Below are 21,875 nucleotides of genomic sequence, written 5' to 3'. Positions count from 1 at the left end.
TTTTTCAAGTATTAACTTATTACAGTGACTACAAATTTAATTTTCAATACATGGTTATGTAAAATAATTAAAATTATTTATTTGATGTTATACAAATTTTATGAAAAAGAGATTAAGAAATGCAAAGATTCATCGAGCTTTTGACTTTATTAATAGATTGATAAATTTCAAAACATATAAAGTTACAATTATAACGATTGCTTTAGTAACCTATTGTATTGTTGAGGTGTGCTTCTTATTTTGTATGTCAAGTTTTAAACCTATGGTGTTTACCATTAGTAGAAGATAGAGAAATAGACATAGTTAATGAGTGAAAATTCTGAATCCAAGTCAACACCGACAAAGATCTTTTGATTTCTCGCGGCTGGGCCGGCTTCACAAATGGTTGTTTGTATGTAATTGTTGATGGCTTGATGCTAATGCAAAGAACCTTTTGCATTTCCCCTAAAAGTGGTCCATATGATGCCCTTTCAACTATTGTACCTTTCTAAAAATTATGCTGGTTTTGTGCATGCAATCGATATTTTACTGAATTTTGGCATGGTTGACCTTCCACTTATCCTCAGATTCAATAGAAATTAAATGTCCAAAAAGTTGTACAAGTACATCCAACCTATATATTGCTATCATTATCTCCTCTTTCCTCTTTATCCAACAATGGAAAAACAAACCACTAATAAAATATACCAACACCACCACATATTTGATTCAACATTTTATCTATCGAGGCATTAATCAAATGTTTGCCTTAAATCATTAAATATTATTCTCTTCGTCCATTTTTAGTTGTCATGTTGCACTTTTCGAAATTTAATTTGACTAATTTTCAAAGTTAAATTAGATTAATTTGATATTTTGAACAAAAAAATTTAGATATTCAAAAACTATATGGAAAGTACTATAAAGTGCAATTTTTTGCATGTCAATATGATGAAAAAATATATCGTAAAATGCTAGTCAAAGTTCTTATCATTTGACTCTAAAAAAGGAAATCATGACAACTAAAAGTGAACGGATGAATTAATTTGAAATGATTATATATATATATATATATATGGAATGAGAATAATATGTACCGACCATTGGCACGAACACACTGGGATGAGAATAATATTTTTTGGCGAAATACATTGACATACCTTTAAACTTTTTAGTTTCATAACAGTGACATTCACATACCTTTTGTTATACGTTAATTTACTAAAAGTCAAACCATACATTTGGTCCTTAATGTTTCATAAAAGCTATGTAAATTCTAAAACCATTTTCTCTAACATAATTTCTTATTTTTTATTTCTTAAAATACTACTCCACTCCATCGACCTAATATCCATTTTTGTTTAAGCAAGAGAAAATAGTAAATTTTGTTAGAAAAAGTAAAGACAATGATGTTAGATTTCATGAAGTTTTTCTTTAAGCTAACAAAGAAAACGATATTGGTAGATTTTGTTAGCCAAGTGGGATCCACAGTTAAATTTAATATTTTTTAAAAATAAATCTGTTAGGCTTAGGATAAAGAGTTAAAATAAACACCATTTGTTATATATTAAAGACTATTTCAATTAAGTGATTGAGCAACCTGACAAATGATGAATTTTCTTTAGACGTTTTGTTCACTCAATTCGAATAGATTTGAGGTTGTACGATTTGTTGAGCGTAAATGTGTATCATTAAAGGAGGTGATATATTTTAAATTATTAACTTATTCGTATAATGAGTGTCTGACAATATGTGTAGAAGGTTTTTCAAAGTTTAAACTAAAATTATTGAATAAAAATATTTCATTATATATTTAAATGCTTCATAGAACATATCATAATTTGAGTGTCTAAATGAACTATATTGACAAATCTTAAAGGGGTTGTTAATATATTCCACCTATATATTTCAATTAATTTACGCCCACAAAACCAGCACATATATTTCCTCTATCCCTTTTGTCAAACTCGATATTGCGTGTTTTCCTTTAAAGCTATAGCACAAAATCTTAGTCGAAGCCAGTAAGTTGAAAAACCTTTATTAAACAATAGTTGGGTCATATATTCATTTTTATTAGTTCACTACAATAAAAAAAAAAATTAAATTTTTTATACTTTTAGCATATCAAGAGAATTTTTTTTTATTTTTTTTCAAGTTTTACTCTTATCAAGACGTAAACTAAACACTAATTACTATAAATATTATGATAAAAAACATGTAAGTTCAAAATAAATAAGTAAAAGTGAATGAAAAGAATAAATTCAATTCTTACATACTTGGGTCTACAAAATATGAATTTATCGAAATTATGAAATAAAACGAAGTCTCACAGAACTAACTAACGTCAGTGATATACAAAATAAAGCAAAAGAAAAGTTTCATTGCGGATGAAAAAGTAAGAAATGAAAAGTTTCTACTTTGGAGATTCTTGTTTTTCCCGCATATTCACAGGCCAAAGTGTTTAGCAGAAGAGAAAATATCAATCTCAAAGGGTGTTTGAATTGAGTTAAAAGTTGGTCAAATCTACTTTTAAGTTCGTTTTTTTATTTTTGGAACTGTTTGGCAAATATAGAAATAAATTAAAATAAGTCAAAAATGACTTAAAAGAAGTTAGAAAATGTTTGACAAGATTAAAAATAACTTAAATAAGTCAAAAATAAAAAATAAATCACCCCTACCGTTTATTTAACATAAAAAATCATTTAAATTTGACTTTTTATTTTTGACTAAAAAAACTTAATTCAAACGGGCTCTAAAACCTATATGATGACACAACTGATTGACAAGTCCCATCACAATTCTTCTCTTATACTGTTATCCTCATCTGGATGATATTTCAAATGAAGTCGGCAAATTCTTTTTGTAACTAACCACTCAAGTCAAGGAATAAACCTAAGTGCTACTTTAATTTAGACTTTGGACCACATTACAAGCTTGGATATTTTGAAATAGGAACCAACCTAAATATGGTCCACTTTTTACCCAAGGATAAATCAAACTTAGGCCAATGACCCTAAGCTCACAAGAAAGATTAGATGAACTCCCCCCCACACACATCCAAAACAATTAATAAAGTAGTGCCTTGGAGTCATTAGCTCTCGGGTTCGAATTTTAGTGGAGATAAAATTATTAAGTGATTTTTTTTATCTTTTCTAATTTTGGTGAACAGAATTATCTGATACTTGTTATTGGTGAAAAGTGGCAGTTATGTTTTAGAATTAATCAAGGTTCACAAAAATTAGACTGAATACTACGATCGTATATACGATTGGAGATGACTTGTACAAGTCTTATAATGTTTGGCACTTTGGGATGTCAAACATCATTTTCAGTAGGGAACTTATTTGTATTTTACTTTTTGATGATACTATTAGGAAATGTGCACAAATAGGATGACACACTTGGTTATTTGATGTTATGGAGGGTCTTACTATTGTCCTAGAGACACGAATGTCATACATCATTTTTGGTAGGGAACGTAGAACTGAAATAGTCTCTATAATACTAATCAGAAAAAGTTCTATAATTCTTCATTGAAAAATCTTAAGCTTGACATTATTCAAATAATTATTTCCTTTGAGCCTTATTTGTTTGCACTTTATTGACATTGAATTTAAATGATTGAAATCTCAAACTATTAAAAAAATACATTCTTTCTTTTTCTTAAGATTAAACCAACTTAGTATAGAGTTGAATAGATCCAAGTTATTCTAATATTTAACAATTTTATAATTACTGAAAAGTAATTCAGCAAAAAAATTATAATGAAGACCAATTACCACTCATTTATCCACGACTATCATCATTAGCACCCACTACTTGTAATGACTCGGACGGTCATTTTGAAAAGTTTCATGAATTTATCGATTTGCCCCTCCCGATATCAATCTCAAGACTTTTATGTTTGAGTTTGAAAAGTTGATTTTGAACTTTGAGTTAAAAGTTGAGAATTTGAAAGTTCGTGAGTTTTAAAGGCTAAGTTGTTAAGGAAGGGGTTTTTTGGGGTCTTTTGGAGTTTCGAGTGTCGGAATGGAATTTTGTCGATTCCATCATCCCAAAATGTGGAATCTGAGCAGTGAGAGTTGTCGATTTCTGTTTTCGAGTCTTTTTGAAGATTTGAGGTCCTAAGTTGTGAAATTGTGAAAATTTAGCCTTTGGATAGACTTTGATCAACATTCGGGGTTCGGATGCTCGAATTGTAATTCCGAGAGTTCCATTGGATTCGGGAGATGATTACAGGCCTCGGTGAGATATTGGTTGATTTTTTAGAAGTCCCGAGCTTGTTTTAGCCTTTTTAGGCGTGAGTTAGTTTCTACAATTTATATGTTGCAAATTATTTTGTTCATATTAATGTACCAGGTTTTTTTCACTTGATGATACATAATTTTGTTTTTGTCTGTTGATTTACAATTGTAATTCAGAATGCATGCACTAATATACATCCAACATGGAGAAACTGGCTAGAGTGTGTAACTAATGCAAACATTAGTTATACATAGGTTGGAAAAGAGTACCAAACAAGGTACTAATAATACACAAGGCTAATGCATGTATTATTTTTCCTAATACACTACCAAACAACCCCTTAATGTTTTATTGTTTTGAAGATACTTCTACTTGTGGTACTCTAAAAACTTGTCCATATTATTTTTAAATTTGAATATATTTTGTTATTCATTCCAGTATGTAATAAAAGCTACAACTTCTATTTCTGCCTCAGCATGTAGCTTGAGTGCTAGACTATTCCACCAAGTATCAACTACTTCCAATTGTAAAGCCAAAGATTTCATTAAGGGAGTTGAATATGTATAAACAATAATTTTTAACTTATATATACGGTATCATTTCCCAACAAAGGGGTTCAACTAATTATCTTTCACCCGTTCTAGCTTTACCCGCCTACACAACACAAATACTGAATAACTCTGCCCACAAATACTTAAGCTGACTGGACAGAAAAAGTTTGCTCGCATGGTGAACAAGGATTTCTACTGTTCATATACTATGGCCACAACATGTCAGGAAAGAAACCTCAACACGAAGACAGCCACATAGATACTCCACCTTCAGAAGAAAATACTAAACAAAGTAGTCCACAAGATGCTCTCTCATCCTTTTCCTATTTTTTATTACCATTATTGCCAAACTTTTGGGCCTACCACTTCACAACATTACATCAATCACATTCTAATTCAATGTAGTATAACACACTGCCACCACTCACTCCAACATCTCAAAAACTTCTCATACACTAGTTCTTTCATACAGGAAATAAATTTTTGCAGTAGGGTTTCCATCTTTATAATACTTGTCACCTACTTGATAATGAGAGTTTCTGCAGTGTACAATTTTAACACTGCACAAAAAAAAAGCATGGGAAATGATGAAAACACATTGAGCAACTTGATGAAACATTTGGATATAGTGTTAACCTATAAACCATCTAGTTCTTGATAATATAACAAAACTTAACTGAAAGCTTCAGGCAGTCGGGGTCCATTAAAAAACCCTACCTTTCGGCATGTGTCAACCCACAAAGCCGCTTGCCTGATTTCTAAGTCATAAACTGCTACCAGAAACGATCATAAATCTATAAGCTACAGCGAATAATAGAAGCAGCAAAACCACGGAAGACGACAAATTGTAGAAATATGATGAGACTAAAAATGGAATCAAAACTGGATTGTCCATCTTGTTTATTTCTTATTTATAAAGAAAATATCCACCTGGTTTATTTTAGTAAAACTCTAGTGGAAGATAATTAAAGTTAGATATATCAAAAGAATTCATTAATACTACATCAAGGAGGGGTAATCTTATTCTACCTTCTGCATAATTAGGTAGAATTACTTAAATAGTTACCTAATTAAAGGTAGAACTATTTCAACAGATGAGAGATATCAGTTGGGAATCTAGATTTGACAAAGACTGCAGTGTAACATGATCTAAGCATTGTCCCCTAGAACACCAAGCATCAGCTGGAGGGGACAGTGAAAATAGATATGATCAATCATAGCTATCTGATCTGACCTTCACCTCCTGTGTGATCTCTTTTTATTCCTTGCCTATCTGTCTGGAGCCCTTTAAAAGTCCTTTTGGCTAGTATCTCCATAAAGCACCTTTGTACATCCACAAAATTTCAAGCTGGCTCTTCAGTGAAAATTGTGGGAGAAGAAAAAAGCAACTTCTGCTCAATTACAATACGATCGGGAATGAGAGGTGCTGAAGATGGCAATCAAGGCACTTATGTGCTTGATCAAGGAGAATGGTTGAATTTGAGCTTAGGAAGAAACTTGCCTTCGATATCTAAAGAATCTGAGTCACATATACCGACTTCAGGCAAGGTTTTTTCATGTAACTTCTGCAAGAGGAAGTTTTACAGTTCACAGGCACTAGGAGGCCACCAGAATGCTCACAAGAGGGAAAGAGGTACAGTAAGACAGTATCAATCTCAGAGGATGATGACAATGATGGCTTTGCCGATCAATAACCCCATGTTCAGATCACTTGGTATGATTCCCCACTCACTTGTGCATAAATCCAGCAGAGATGCAAGAGCAACTGCGGCTACGTTCAGCGAGGCTAGCGCAGGATATCAGAGGACATCGCTTACCAATCAAATGGACAGATCATTTGATCTGAAGTGGCCAGGAAGTTTTCAACTAAATCAGCAGCAAACAAAAGACCATACCTCAAATCCCACTAAGCTTGACCTGAATCTGAAGCTGTAATTGTTCTCCTCATCCATATAGTCAACCCAACCCCAAATATTTCAGAACTGAGGCATAGTTATTATTGTAGTTGTTACCCGTCCCACATGGAACTCGTTATTTAGTATTTACCCATCTGTTACAGCTTCAGCCCATCAGTACATGAACTATTTGATGAACTTTGGGCAACAATTAAGAGCAAAAGAATCCTATAGCAGGATTTTTTCCCAGACCCTAGTGTAAGGATCAATAACAACAATTTCAAGCTTTCTCATGTCCAGATATGAAACCACAAGTGTAAAATGTACTTTAGTGCTTTTGTTCCTACAGCACCTGGAACCGCACAACACCATAATCTCCATAAAATATATAGCAGAAGGTTCTCTAGCTTTTGTTTATAATCTTCTTTTCTATTTATGATTTGTAATCTAGAAAGTGCCATGTTTATGCTACAAGAAGTTGGACAAATTTTATCTAGAAGTTATAAGAAAAGCAACTACGTTTACACGTTCTTTACTAATGAAGTTTGAAGATATAATATATTTGCAAGGGAGTGAGAGGGTGCATTGAGCAACACACACTGGTTTCACAGCATTAGTGGAAGATGGAAACTATGGGGGGGAACCTTCATAAAAATTCCATTTCCTTCTCAATAAACGATGTAGGAGGAGAAGGAAACGGCTTCTCAACTTTATTTGTTTGCTTCCATCATTTCTTATTCTCCGGATGGTGGTCAACAATGTTCATGACTAAGATATCACATATTAAATTGAAAATAGAACGATTTGGCCTTCAAGCTAGTACTTTCAACACGTCAGTTTGACCGATTCTTCACTTTCACGTCCCAGGTGATCAGAAATGATAAATCTAAGCCCCTACTAATCAGCAAATATTCGCAAGCCTTCTCTAACACTTACTTTAAAGCTCTACTGCTACATGACATCAGCAGATTACAAACAGAAAGCCACTACTTGCACCTCTCGTAGAACCTTTTGAAAACTAACAGCCACAAATGAAAATCATGTCCGGATGATTCATCTTTAGTTTAATGCCAAATCAACCAAAATAAGACCTAAAATATTCAGCATCACGTCACAAGCGCTCTCTATCAAATGCTTTGAGATGTTGACACTAAAAAACATCATGTGAGTACCCATAAATACTCTTCTATATATCTTTACTGACACATTCTGAAGACATATCTTTGATACCTGATGGTCATCATCTATCTGAATTTCATATTATGTAATATATAAGATACAGCGCTATAATTTCACATCTTACTAAAGCACCAAATATTAGTTCTATGTAAAGCACTTACAATCCTGAGTGACATAATCCAAGTTTGATAACATACTATCTCACAGCCACCAACAAATGAAACTTGTAGCTTCTCAATTTTCAAGTTTTGAGCACCTCAAAGCCGTTCCTGTCAAACATTATTTCCCTTATTGAATACAATGAACTTTCTGCTTAGATTTTTTGAGGAAGTACTAAAACATCTAAGCTCTCAAAACAAAGCATCGGTACCTGTGAGAAATATAGGAGAAAAGTATTATTATTGAATTGTATATTTACATTCTTACTTTGAGCCCTATTTATAGACAGTTAGACACTACATAACAATCCTTCTCCAAGTAGAATACTATATACAAATCATATTCATATTCCTACTCTAGCACTCCTCAAGTTGGTGCATACAAATCATATGTACCGAACTAGCTACAGCTATAATTAATACGAGGAGCAATGAGGGACTTGGTGAAAATATCTACAAGTTGATCACTCGACTTCACAAATTTTGTTAGAATATCTCTGGAGAGAATCTTTTCTCTGACAGACAGAGTGACAGTCAATCTCAATGTGCTTAGTCCTCGCATGAAATATAGGATATAATGTGATATGAAGGGATTCTTGGTTATCACACACAAATCCCATCTGACTGATTTCTCCAAATTTTAGATCTCTAAGCAACTGTTTAATCCAAACTAGCTCACAAGTTGCTACAGTCATTGCTAGATATTCTGATTTTGCACTAGATCGAGCAAAGACACTCAGTTTCTTACTCTTCCGGGACACCAAATTATCTCCTACTAAAACACAATATTCAAATGTAGAACGTCTATCAGAAGGTGATCCCTGCCTAATCAGCGTTTGTAAGGTGCTCCCTGCCCAATCAGCGTTTGTATATCCAACGATATGCTCATGACCTCGATCCTCGAAAAAGGAGTCCTTTACCTAGAGCGGACTTTATATATCATAGATGTGAATTGTATGCCAATGGCTATCACAGGAAGAATCCATATACTGACATACAACACTCACAAGAAAAGAAATGTCGGGTCTAGTCACTATGAGATAATTCACTCTAATACCATCTAGCCTAGTGTGTCGATTGCATCACTCACCTTATGGTCTAAAATCGTGTGAAACCCTACCAAAAATTGGCAAATGCACAGGAAAATTGGCAGAGGTCACTGAATTAGGGTTCCGGTGATCTAAATCCAAAACAAACTTGATGGAAAGGCTCACAAGGATTGGGCGAGCCTATAAGAAAAAGAATTGCTCAAAAAACTGGTCGGAACAAGCCTCACGCGTCTGCGCCTCGGCAGATCTCGTCGGACGTAACCACCTTTTGATCAGCGTGTGGGACGTTAGTTCACAACGACGCTTGTTGGGGTTTGGTTGCGGAGAGATGCCCGACCTGATTTTGTTATCGGATTTTGCACAACACCTGTATAAATCATATTCTGGTTGTCTGACAATGCCAGAATAATTCAGTCACCGGAAAAAAATGTACAGTGATAATATTCCATGATGGCTCTAATGCCATGTGAGAAATATAGGAGAAAAATATTATTATCATATTGTGTATTTACATTATAACACTAAGCCCTATTTATAGACACTACATGACAATCCTTCTCCAAGTAGGATACTATATACAAATAATATTTCTACTCCTATTCCAACAGTACCCTATAATGGATTTGGAGGTAACACAGACAGAAGAGGGGCTAGCATTGGCCCTGTAACCTCACCCACCCCCACAACTTCTGTGAATTTTTGGTGTGAATCTTTTATCTAGATCTAAAAGAAGTTACCCCTACTCCCATTTTACAACCGCTCATATATTGAAAGATAACTATTATCTATTCTAACTAGAATTCAAACTATTGGGTCAATAATGGTGCAATTAAAGAATCTTATAGTATAACCCATCAACCGGTCAACCCCTAACGGATTTTGTATTCATATAACTGGAACCCATGTCCAAAAGTTGAAATCTGTCACTTGAAAAAGTTCTAATAGAGTAATTTTGGAAAATATTGGGTAATTTGCTGATGGGAGCTATTTTGTTGGTGTACAGCTTGCTTCTTTATCAGCAACTTCACCAACTATATTCATTTGGTTGCCAGATGTTATGCTAAGGGAAGAATTATGACAAAACATATGCTGGGTTCCATTTTTGACCATTTCTCAGCACAGGAGTCCCCTCTATCAGGCGAAACATGAATACCAATTGACTCTCCACTATCACCTGTAATTTCTTCCCACAGAAAATATTGAATACCCACGTAAATGCCCACATGAGGTGCACAATATCATTTCTGTCCGCTGTTTAGGACTTCAATGATAGTCATTCCAGCTTCACATGGAGAGTTTTTACAGTTAAAGCTTCTATTAGAGGTTCAAGTGAGAAGGTTCTAAGTGGATAAGAGATTTTGGGGTCAAAATGTCTTTTGATTATTGTTAGAAAAGTGGGATTATTCTCGCTTCTCTACCATTACACTCCCATTTCTCTGATGCTTCAACCACATTCTTGCACTTTTTGCATGCAGTACGGATCGCTCCAGAAATTCAGATGACACACACTTAAATGCGGAAAGATCAACATTCAAATGAAGGACAAAGCAAAAGCACTCCAGGTTGTGATATTCATAACTTGCTTGAGGATAAATAACAGAATGTAAATTAAGTTCCATAAAAGCGGGTAAATGAAAAAGATCTTAGACAACAATCTAGGTTCATACTACTGCTTACAGGACACTCCAATATTGAGTTTTTGAGTCTTCTGCATTACAATGGGAAGCTTGTCAGCTATGATGCTTGGATCACTATATGCAGCAGCATCAGAGGGATATCCTTTCTGCAGATATTAAGAAGATTAGCAAGGGAATGCTACAAATCAGGTAACTATAACACAAAAGCAACACAATCTAACATCAGAACTATGCCAACATGCAATCAACGGTGTAGTGCTAATTGGACACAACACTCCTGCAAAATACTGAATTTCTAATAATAGGCATTCAAGAAGAGAGATCTCCTTACTTAAATGGACCAACTAAGGTTTTCTCCATACAGAATGCTTCTTTGTTCATACAGTATTAAGCAAATATCTAGTAAACAAATGCTCCAAGCACATCCCCAAAGAACCTCTCTTCTACTTTCTAGGAGAGAGAAACAACCTTCTTATTTCTTCTTCCAGTAGCTCCAGCCGGAAAACTCTCTTTTTCTTCTTCTTCTTCATCCCCTTAGTCATCACCTTCTGTGATAACCTTTCTTCATCTTTCCTTCTTCCCTCTCCAATCATACGATTGCTTGCAAAACATGAGGAAAATAGGATATATTTCAACGCTGGTTTTAAATCTTTTGATATAACAAGATGGATCTCTAACAACTCAGTGTGGCATGAGTGGGTTGAGAGGAGTCGTAAACTGATGAAAAGATCATCGATGAGCAACAAGATCATGGAATTAATATGCTTTATGCTTAAAAATGCTTTCCAGAGATCACATGAAAGTGGTCAAGAGATGGAAAACTTCAGAAAAAGATGCAGAGCATTTCTGTACTAGGAAACAAAATGAGTAAAGGAGGTATATGAGCATTTTGTTCTTAAATAAGGGAGAAAGATCAGTCCTTATTATACCAGAACCAGCTTTGAATGCAGGCTGGTGGGATATAGAACACAAAATTGAGAACTTCATTAAATGCCCTAAAAGACAGGGACCAGAAGGCCCTCCAAGAATAACTGAAGCCAACTACCCTTGCATGAAAGTCGTACAAGACAGTAAATGGCAAAGCAAGAATCTCGTGAAGCAGAGGTGACAAGCAAGATGAGTAACATTAAAATCTTGACAAAATCTGGTGGACAAGATGACGGACTGCTGCGAAGATGTCTGGTAGAAGAAATTGTCAGGAGGCAAAGATGAAGAGCTCTCTAGTTGAAAGAAGGTGATAAGAAGACAAAATTCTTCCTTAAGATGGGCTATGCTCACAAGAGATATAACAACATTGATCAGTTATATATTTAGGGTGAGACAACTCGGGATGCAAACAGAATTGAAGGTAAGATAGTTGATTACTACAAGAAACTATACACAAAAACAATACACTGGAGACCTGCTTGTCATTTCCAAAACTGTCCAGTATTGACAACAGAGGAATAGCAGCGGTTACAAGGATATTTTGAGGAAGAAGATAGATGATGAGGAGTTTAAAATTGTGTGCAGTTGACAAAGCTCCAGGACCAAATGGCTTTACCATGGAATTCTTTATCAAATATTGGGAGGCAGTAAAGCAAGATATTATGAATGCCTTTCAAATAATTTATGATAATGAAATGTTTGGAAAAAGTTTCAATGCCACACTCATTGCTCTTATTCCAAAGAAAAAAGGTGCCAATGAGCTAAGGGACTTCAGGCCTATCAGTTTGATAGGGCTGCATATACAATATATTCTCCCAAGTTATAACAGAGAGGTTGAAAGGTGTGATGGCAAAGCTAGTTTGCTCACCACAAATGGCCTTCATCCAATAAGGCAAATCATGGATGTTGTCTTAGTAGCTAATGAAGTGGTGGGATCTGGACTGAAACAAAAAAACAAGGAATCCTACGCAAGTTAAAACCTAGAGAAAACTATATGATAATGTCAATTGGGGATATCTACTGAGTTTACTGGAGAGGATGGGCTTTGGGAAGAATTGGATACACTAGATCAAATATTGAATCTCAAAAGTTGTGTTATTAAAGGCGCTCGCCTTTGGCGAGGCAACATCGCCTAATTCCGGCGAGGCGAGGCAATTTCAAATAGGAGAGATATGGCGATGGAAAGGTGATAGGCATTGTGGCGTGGCGATGCAAATAGGTGTCGCTTTTTTTTTAAAAAAAAAAAAAGACCTGATTTATAATTAAAAAGCCAACATTAGGTTTTTTTGCAAACTTCACACCTTCGCTGCTTCACAAGACCACTACTCAGATTTCTCAAGTCGCACAACCAGCAACCCTCCTTCGCGAATCACGACTGCTGGTCAGCCCTCAGGTATGACTTGCGACCATATTTTTCTCTTCTTCAGTTTTTTCAATACTCTCTCTGTTTTTCAGTACTGAGAGACTGAGACAGTGAACTGAGGCTCTGTTTTTCTATTCTGTTAAAGTGCTCACTGCCTATACTTTAAAAAAAATAATTAATTCTTCTATAATTATTTCTTCCCTACTTAATTTAGTTTTATACTAATTAATATAGTATTTATTTGTCCATAAATAGTGAATTCAATGGCATCAAATGCTAACAAAAAGAGGGACATTGGATGGAATTATGGTACTCAAGGATCAACAAAAGATTCAGTTGTATGTATTTTTTGTAAAGGTACTTTTAATGGTGGTATTACTCGACACAATCAACATTAAGTGGGTGGATACAAAAATGTAAAACAATGTCCAATTTGTCCGTCGGAGGTTAGACATGAAATAAGGGCTTATATGGCAAATAAAATCGCTAGTACTCCGAAATTTCAAGTGAGGCAATTGATTATAATATGGATGAATATACTGAAATGATTCCTCCCTCCAAAACTCAGAAGACATCTTCTAGTGGAAGTGCATCATCCACGGGAACGTAACGAAGGCCCTGTGAATCTCTATTTTCAACAAAAAAAAGAGGCTTTGAAAAGGGATTGATGAAACCAAGAAAATTCTAAGAGAGTGTGCGGCAAGTGCTTTTGCAATATGGATGTACGATGCGGGGCTCCCTTTTAATTGTGTTAATGACAAATCATTTGATAAGTTCATTAAGGCAATAGGATAGCATGGCCCCGGAATAAAGTCTCCTACATTCCATGAAGTTAGAGTTACTCACCTAAAAAAAGAGGTGAAGAAAGTGGAAAAAATTGTTGATGAGCATAAAGTGCAATGGACAAAGTTTGGATGTTCCATTTTTTTAGACAAAGTTTGGATGTTCCATTGTGATGGACAAATGGACGGCGCGAAATGGTAGAATGATCATCAATATTTTGGTGAATTCTCCAATCGGTAGTGTATTTCTTGGTTCTGTTGATGCTAGCAATGAATTTACCGATTCCACCAAAATGTACAACTTGTTTGAAAACACTATTGAAAGAATTGGATCGGAAAATGTTGTACAAATTGTCACCAATAATGCTAGTGAGAATGTTAAAGCGGGAAGCATGATGATGGGTGCGTACCCACACATTTATTGGATTCCATGTGCTGCTCATTGCATCAACTTGATATTTGGTGACATATTCAAGATTAATCCATATGCTTCAGATAATATCACTCTCCTATCCTCTAACTTTCTTTATAGTCAATATTTAATACTCATTAGCTACTAATTACTATAATATTACTTTAACAGTTTTTAAGAAGGCCATCAAAATCCATTCTTACATTAGTCAAAGGCAGGTTTGTTGAACTTGATGAGAAAATTCACCATCCAAAGATATTTGGTGAAACCGGCCAAGACAAGATTTGCAACGGCCTTCTCAACTTTGAGAGCTATGTACATACAAAAGAAAAACTTGAGAATTCTAGTCCTCTCAACCGAATGGACATCAAGTAAATTTGCAAAGGAAACTTCAGGGAAAGAAGTTGCCAACCTTCTTATTTCTGCCCAGTTTTGGAGTGATGTTGTTCGGGCACTTACAGTTTGTGCCCCTTTGACAATAGTGCTTTGTTTGGTGGATGGGGAGAAAAAATCACCAATGGGCTATATTTATGAAGCAATGGGTAGAACCAAAGAAACTATTGAGCAGGGTTTTCGTGGAGTTAAGAAGCAATATGAAAAAGTGTTTGATATTATTGATGCAAGGAAATCAGACCAACTCCATCGGCCTTTGCATGTTGCAAGCCATATTTTGAACCAGAATTGTTTTATAAAGCTGATGAAGAGGGCACTTTACTAGCTAGTTTGTGGACGAATTATCATGCATGTGTTGAGAAGATGAACCACGATATAGCAATACAAGATTTACTAGTCGCTGAGCTTCCTAAGTACAAAATGGCGGATAGACTATTTGGTTGTGGTCAGGCTAAAAGAGCCAGAGACACAAGGTCACCGGGTAAGTGAGTTGATTTAGCTCTTTATAGTTAATAGTATACTTTATACTATATGTTTACTTAAATTATTTGACTTATTTGTACTCATTAACCTTTAAATTTATTTATTTTTATAGTTGAATGGTGGTCTCTATTTGGTAATCAAACACCAAACTTGCAAAAGTTTGCCATGAAAGTATTAAGCTTAACTTGTAGCTCATCAGGATGTGAGCGAAATTGGAGTGTGTTTGAACACGTAAGAAGAATATTTTATATCCTAATTTCCATATTATATTATTATTAGTATCTATTAGTTAATATCTATAACTTATGCGCAGATTCATTCCAAAAAGAGAAATAGGCTTGCACTATCGCGTCTCAATGATCTAGTGTACATTAAGTACAATAGAACATTGAAACATTGTTATGATGCTCGTGATACCGTTGATCCAATTCTCTTGGATAATATTGATGATTCAAATGAATGGTTAGTTGGATGCCCCGAAGATCAAGAAGATGAACTAGTATATGAGAAATGTGATCTTACTTGGGGTAGTGTTGCTATGGCAATTGGAGCTGACGAAAGTATCTATCATCTTAGGGGAATTTGTAGTACAAACTACATCTACAAGTTCAAGTAGGACTCGGACACTAATTGATGAAGAATCCGAGGAGGAAGAAGATGAGGAGCAATATAATCATGATGAAGAGGATGTTGATCTTCAAAATTTGGATAATCTTGAAGAAGAATAGACTTTTAGAGTTCTAGTATTGCTTGTTAATTGTCTTATGAATTATTGAGTCCTTCAAGTTTTAGACTTTTAATATCTACTATTAGTTTTTGAATTGAAATATTTGCAAATGAATGTTATTGTTATTGAGATTTTGGATATTTATATATGCAATTAAATATTTTAAATTTTTGGTATTAATTGGCGCCTCAATTCAAAAAGGCGAGCACCTCGCCGTTGGCAGGCCCTTATCACCTTTTGTCACCTTTCGCCGTCCAAAACACTGGTTCTTATCCAGCAACCTACTTCTTCCCAACACTGATGTGCCTCTGTAATCTTTTCAGTTTTCAAGCATAGACTATGAAATGCCTTTAGCATTCTCACTAGTATTATCGGTGACAATTTGTACAACATTTTCCGATCCAATTCTTTCAATAGTATTTTCACACAAGTTGTACATTTTGGTGGAACCGGTAGATTCATTGCTAGCATCAATAGAACCAAGAAATACACAACTGATTAGAGAATTCACCAAAATATTGATGATCATTGTACCATTTCGTGTCGTCCATTTGTCCATCATAATGGAACATCCAAACTTTGTCCATTGCACTTTATGCTCAACAACAATTTTTTCCACTTTCTTCACCTCATTCTTTAGGTGAGTAACTCTAACTTCATGGAATGTAGGAGGCATCATTCTGAGGCCATGTTGTCCTACTACCTCAATGAACTTATCAAATGATTTGTAATTAACACAATTAAAAGGGGGCCCCGCATCGTACATCCATATTGCAAAAGCACTTACTGCACGCTCTCTTAGAATTTTCCTGGTTTCATCAATTCCTGCTCCTACTTCCTTTTCAAAGCCTCCTTTTTGTTGTGATTTTTGGGGAAAATAGAGATTCATGGGGCCTTTCGTCACATTCCGCGCCGTGGATGATGCACTTCCACTAGAAAACATCTTTTGAGTTTTGTAGGGAGGCATCATTTCAGCATATTCATCCATATCATCATCATCAATATTAAGAAATTCTTCTGGTTGTCTCACTTGAAATTTCGGATTACTAGCGATTTTATTTGCCATATAAGCCTTTATTTCATCTCTAACCTCCGATGGACAAATTGGACATTGCTTTACATTTTTGTATCCACCCACTAAATGTTGCTTGTGTAGAGTAATACCACCATTAAAAGTACCTTCACAAAAAATACATACAACTGAATCTATTGATGATCCTTGAGTACCATAATTTCTTCTAATGTCCCTCTTTTTGTTAGCATCCAACGCTATTGAATTCACTATTTATGGATAAATAAATACTATATTAATTAGTATAAAACTAAATTAAGTAGGGAAGAAATAATTATAGAAGGATTAAATTATTATTTTTTAAGTATAGGCAGTGAGCACTATAACAAAATAGAAAAACAGAGCCTCAGTTCACTGTTTCAAACTCTCAATACTGAAAAACAGAGGGAGTATTGAAAAACAGAACATAGTCTCGCTATTTCAGTATTAAAAACAAAGTAGAGACCAGAGACTAGAGAAGAAGAAGAAGAAGAAGAAGAAGAGAAGAGAAGAACTAGAAGAGAAGAAGAGAAGAACTGAAGAAGAAGAAAAAATGGTCGCGAGTCGTACCTGAGGGCTGAGCAGCAGTCACGATTCGCGAAGAAGGAGGGTCGCCGGTTGTGCGACTTCAGAAATCTGAGGAGAAGCGGTCTTGCGAAGCAGCGAAGGTATGAATATTGCAAAAATACCCAAAAAAAACCCTAATTTTGGTTTTTTAATTATTAAATCAGGTCTTTAAAAAAAAAAAAACAATGTCTATTTGCATCGCCACGCCACAACGCCTATCGCCATATCTCGCCTATTTGAAATCGCCTCGCCTCGGAATTAGGCGATGTTGCTTGCCTCGCCTTGTCGCCGAAGGCGAAAAGCGAGCGCCTTTAATAACACAACTAAGAACAGAAGCAGATGGAGAACTATTCATGCTTGCATCTGGTGGACAATTTGGAAGGAGAAGAACTCCAGATATTTTGAGAATATAGAGAATATTATGCAGCAGATCAACTTAAATTGTATCTTGATGTTGTTTTTGGTGTAATCAGCTATTTTCTAATGATCCTGCCTCTATTATTGATGTATTAGACTCATTATAGACATAGGCTCATAGATTTTGGAAGTTCTATTGTAGATATGATTTCAGTACTTTCCATGTACTGATCTGTTTCTATGACATATATACACACTTAACAGTTTCAAAGAAAACAAAATTAACAACAATAAAACTGACATGGAATGTACTCAAAGAAGGGAAAGTTCACGGTGTCCCTAAAAGTTGCTTTTAGATGGAACTATGTACGTCTTTTTTATTTATAAGAAACAGAATGTTGCATAGACCATTTACGTTATAAAGAGAAATAGTGTGATATGCCACATAAACATGCTGCTGCCATTAGTTTTGAGAGTTCACGTTCAAGTTCTCAAGTATATTTTTTAAAAATATTGGTAAAAGGAAGCACAACTTTTGTCATTGAACCTTTTTGGTTATTAGGGTGCTATGCATGGTAGGGTCATTCTTATTGCGGTTAGTTCTATCCATATTAGTCTAGTGAAATCTCAGTGAATACCAGGGGAGGTCTTACAATGTGTAGCCATTACTTATTTCCTGACTTCGATAGGCAGTAAAAGTTCTTGGTCTCCAAATCATTAGTTGCAATAAACATCAAGTGCACGCACACACGCACACACACGCAAGTTGCAATAGCTACGTATTTAACATCATTATGAATTTTAGAATGTGATATAAGTAAGATTAGCAGCCCGTCGGAGGTATAGCCAGATCTCCACCTCCACCAGCACACTCTTTTCTTCCTACTTGCTTGTCTCTTTCTAAATTCTCCACCACTTTTTATTACATTTGGATCTGGTTTCTTCTTCTCGCATCAGAAGCAAACCTACACTCTCTGCTCCCTGTAAACTATCTACCCACTACAAGAGCCCATAATCACTGCAGCAGCAGCTTTGTGAAATTGTGCAACATACCATCAGCCTATATCAATATAGTGAATGAACCAACCATTTCACTAAAATTTAAAGATAAACTGCCATTATTAAGCAAAATTCAGAATATAAAACCGGTTGCAGTGCCCACAACATTGAAAATGGAAAGAATTTAGGCACCCACATAGATAGATTTATACTAGAGACATGTGTGTCGTTGTGCATGGAGAAAAAGGAAGAGAGGGGATGTTAAACTCACCGAAGACAAGGCCTGAAATGTGGTTTCTCTCCAGCAGCTTTCACGAAGAATAGAGGATTCGTTATGCTCCCCAAATAAACAATGCAAACGAGTGTCTCTTAGTCTCATAAGCACTCCATCAACCCTAAGCTATAGGAACATGTCCAACTATCAATGAAAGACATAACAGTATTTCTGATGCAATGGATTCGTTATAAACCATAATACTATTTATCTAGAAAATGTGTAGCAGAGTCACTCACCCAGAAACGCAGCAATAGGAACCAACCACTAGGCATGACTCTCTAGAAACATAAAAAAGTCAGTCCAAATCTATTATAACCAACTAATATTGTGAAAGTTTGAATTATTGACATAGTTTAATTTAAAAAAAAAGAAGCATCATGAGAACATTACCACTTTAACAGTCAAAAGTGAGATCCCATTATCAGCCAGTTCATCTTCGTATAAGATTATCTGTTCAAATTGAAGTAAAATTTACCTTCGTGCTAAAAAGGTTAGATATATCAAATTGACATGAATGACACTGCTCAGCAGCATGACCCAGAAATCACTTAAACCTGAGTCACCAACCTCATCATAAAAGAGAATAGGTTCTTTAGAAGCCAATGCAACCAAATCAATTTTCTCCTTACAATCCTCCCACTGAATGCAGCTGCTGCCTTCTTCAGGTATAGCACTTCCACACTGAACAGACAACAGCAGCCAGAATAAGTCAAACAACTTTTGAAAGCAAAGGAGCCGGTAATTGAAAGATATGGTTGAGAAAGGAAAACAAAGAGAAGTCTTTATTGCTAATGGATCAAAGATATTTTAAGCAATAACACACAGAGATGGCAAAACTATATAAATATTAAATGAGTAACGGAATAACAATAATCTATAGCATATAATTTATTCAAATTATATAATGCTTCAACTCAGCGCAGATCATTGCTATGTTGTAACCCTGAAATGCACATGAGTCAATTGGCTTAAATAAGAGCCTGTTTAGATTGGCTTAAAAGTTGGTGAAACCTACTTTTAAGTCGTTTTTAACTTTTGGGAGTGTTTGGCAAAAATAAAAAAATAACTTAAAATAAGTTTTAAATGACTTTAAAAAAAGTTAAAAACCAAAAGTAGGACTCCCCCTACTTTTTATTTTTTGACTTAAAAACTACTTTTTTCAGCCAATCCAAACGGGCTCTAAGACAGCCTACTAAGCTTAACACATTGTCAATTGGCTTAAAAAAAATTCTGCAAAAGAAAATTTTGAAAGACAAACTCAATCTTTAAAAAGTTCTATTCGAAGGGCATAAGGTAGAAACCTCGACATTTCTTTCGACAGTTTCACTTCCACAGTAAGGTGTTGTGAAGGTATAGTCATAGTCGAGCACCACCTGTTGCAAAGGTTTACTGCAGAAACCAATAAGACAAAATAAAAGAAAAAAGGCAAAAGGGAGTTAGGGAAAGAAGAAAAAGGTAAGCAAGAAAACATATCAGAGTACTCACCTTTACCATAGAAAATAAAAGAAATAAATTTTCCCAGGTCAAGAACCATACTATCAACTTAGAGAAATTTTGATATTGCACTGAAGTCGCAAACCATGTCCAAAGGGAAAATTGGAAAAAGAACACAGAGTGAAAGGCATGATCTCCTTTGATAGAGATCACCTCAGGTAAAAACAGATAATTCTAGTGATTTAGAACTTAAATCACACCCATTCAATTGACAATTATAATTAGCAAGGTTTCCACATCAACAAAGTAATTTAACAGATTACCAAGAGGCAAGAGTACATGATATTTCAGTTCCTTATCTCAATGATCTAAGAGATGCTAGAGATGTCTGTCAGTTTTATGATTAGTTGATTACTATGAACTATGAAGTTCTAACAGAAATAATGAAGGACAGCAATTAAGACACTTGACGTGCTCTCTCTCTCTCTCTCTCTCTCCCCCTCTCTCTATACTCCCTCCTTTCCAGTTTATGTGAAAGCGTTTCTTTTTTAGTCCATTTCAAAAGATTGACAATTTTATATATTTGGTAACAATTTAACTTAACCTTCCCATTCTACCCTTAATGACAAACTAGCCTCAAAAATGTTAGGCATGTTTAAGACCACAAATTTCAAAATTCTTATAGCCACATAAATGTAATGATACGGTTCAAACCATAAGTTTTAAAAGTCACATATATATAAATTAAAATATATAATACTCACACAACAACAACAACAACAACAACATTCCCAGCATAATCTCACAAGTGGGTTCTTGGGAGGGTAGGATGTACGAAGACCATGCCCCTACCTTTGTGAGCTAGAGAAGTTGTTTCCGATAGCCCCTCGGCTCAAAGAAGTGAAAGCAAAGCAGGATTGAAAAGATATAACAAGATGAACAAAGCAAAAGAAGCAATAGGCAGTAGTAATTATTGCAGAGTAAGATACTACGTGAATACTAACTTACGCTACTAAATAAGGAGAAGATGAGTTGAGGATACTAATCCCTGCCCCTCCCACATAAAAGTACGAAAACACTAGGCTACCATCTACCTTAATCATCGACCTTCATACCTTCCTTCCTATGATCCAATCTAGGGCCATGTCCTAAGTAAGATGAAAATGTGTCATATCCTATCTAATATCCTCCTCTAGTTCTTCTTCGATCTACCTCTACCTCTCCTGAATCCTTCTATAGCCAACCTCTCACACCTCCTTACTAGAGCATCTGTGCACCTCCTCTTCATATGTCCAAATCATCTCAATCTTGTTTCCCTCATCTTGTCCGCCACGGATGTCACTCTCACCTTGTCTTGTATAACTTCGTTCTGAATCTTATTTCTCCTAATATGCCCATTTATTATGTATA

At 35.1% G+C, this 21,875-nt stretch overlaps 2 protein-coding genes across 4 annotated transcripts in view; one reads left to right on the top strand and one right to left on the bottom strand.

Moving 5' to 3' along the window:
- The first annotated feature begins 4,884 nt into the window (after positions 1-4,884).
- Positions 4,885-7,200, top strand: LOC102590448 (zinc finger protein 2-like). Its single transcript, XM_006356429.2, has one exon. The coding sequence runs from the start codon at positions 6,192-6,194 to the stop codon at positions 6,708-6,710; it is 519 nt and encodes a 172-aa protein (XP_006356491.1). The 5' UTR covers positions 4,885-6,191; the 3' UTR covers positions 6,711-7,200.
- Positions 7,201-7,839: 639 nt separating this feature from the next.
- The window catches only part of LOC102590132 (TIP41-like protein), a 17,515-nt gene continuing 3,479 nt past the window's right edge, over positions 7,840-21,875 (bottom strand). Inside the window, exons 3-8 of one of the 3 annotated variants that reach the window (XM_015312909.1) lie at positions 20,333-20,420; positions 19,599-19,712; positions 19,422-19,481; positions 19,268-19,309; positions 19,026-19,154; positions 7,840-8,219 (exon numbers count right to left, since the gene is read on the bottom strand). In XM_015312909.1, the coding sequence (XP_015168395.1) occupies positions 8,163-8,219; positions 19,026-19,154; positions 19,268-19,309; positions 19,422-19,481; positions 19,599-19,712; positions 20,333-20,420 (490 nt within the window). In that variant the 3' untranslated portion in view covers positions 7,840-8,162. Of the gene's footprint in view, positions 8,220-10,592; positions 10,840-11,242; positions 11,294-19,025; positions 19,155-19,267; positions 19,310-19,421; positions 19,482-19,598; positions 19,713-20,332; positions 20,421-21,875 lie in introns of those variants that run through there. The other 2 variants (XM_006356428.2, XM_015312910.1) reach the window with 2 other exon arrangements.

The sequence above is a fragment of the Solanum tuberosum genome, unplaced genomic scaffold, assembly GCF_000226075.1.
Source record: "Solanum tuberosum cultivar DM 1-3 516 R44 unplaced genomic scaffold, SolTub_3.0 scf00223, whole genome shotgun sequence".
Taxonomy (NCBI): Eukaryota; Viridiplantae; Streptophyta; class Magnoliopsida; order Solanales; family Solanaceae; genus Solanum; species Solanum tuberosum.
This window is presented reverse-complemented; position numbering and strand designations above follow the sequence as displayed.

What these genes read in the sequence shown, in the direction of transcription:
- LOC102590448 (XM_006356429.2), top strand. Translation starts at nt 6,192, where the DNA reads ATGAGAGGTGCTGAAGATGGCAATCAAGGCACTTATGTGCTTGATCAA.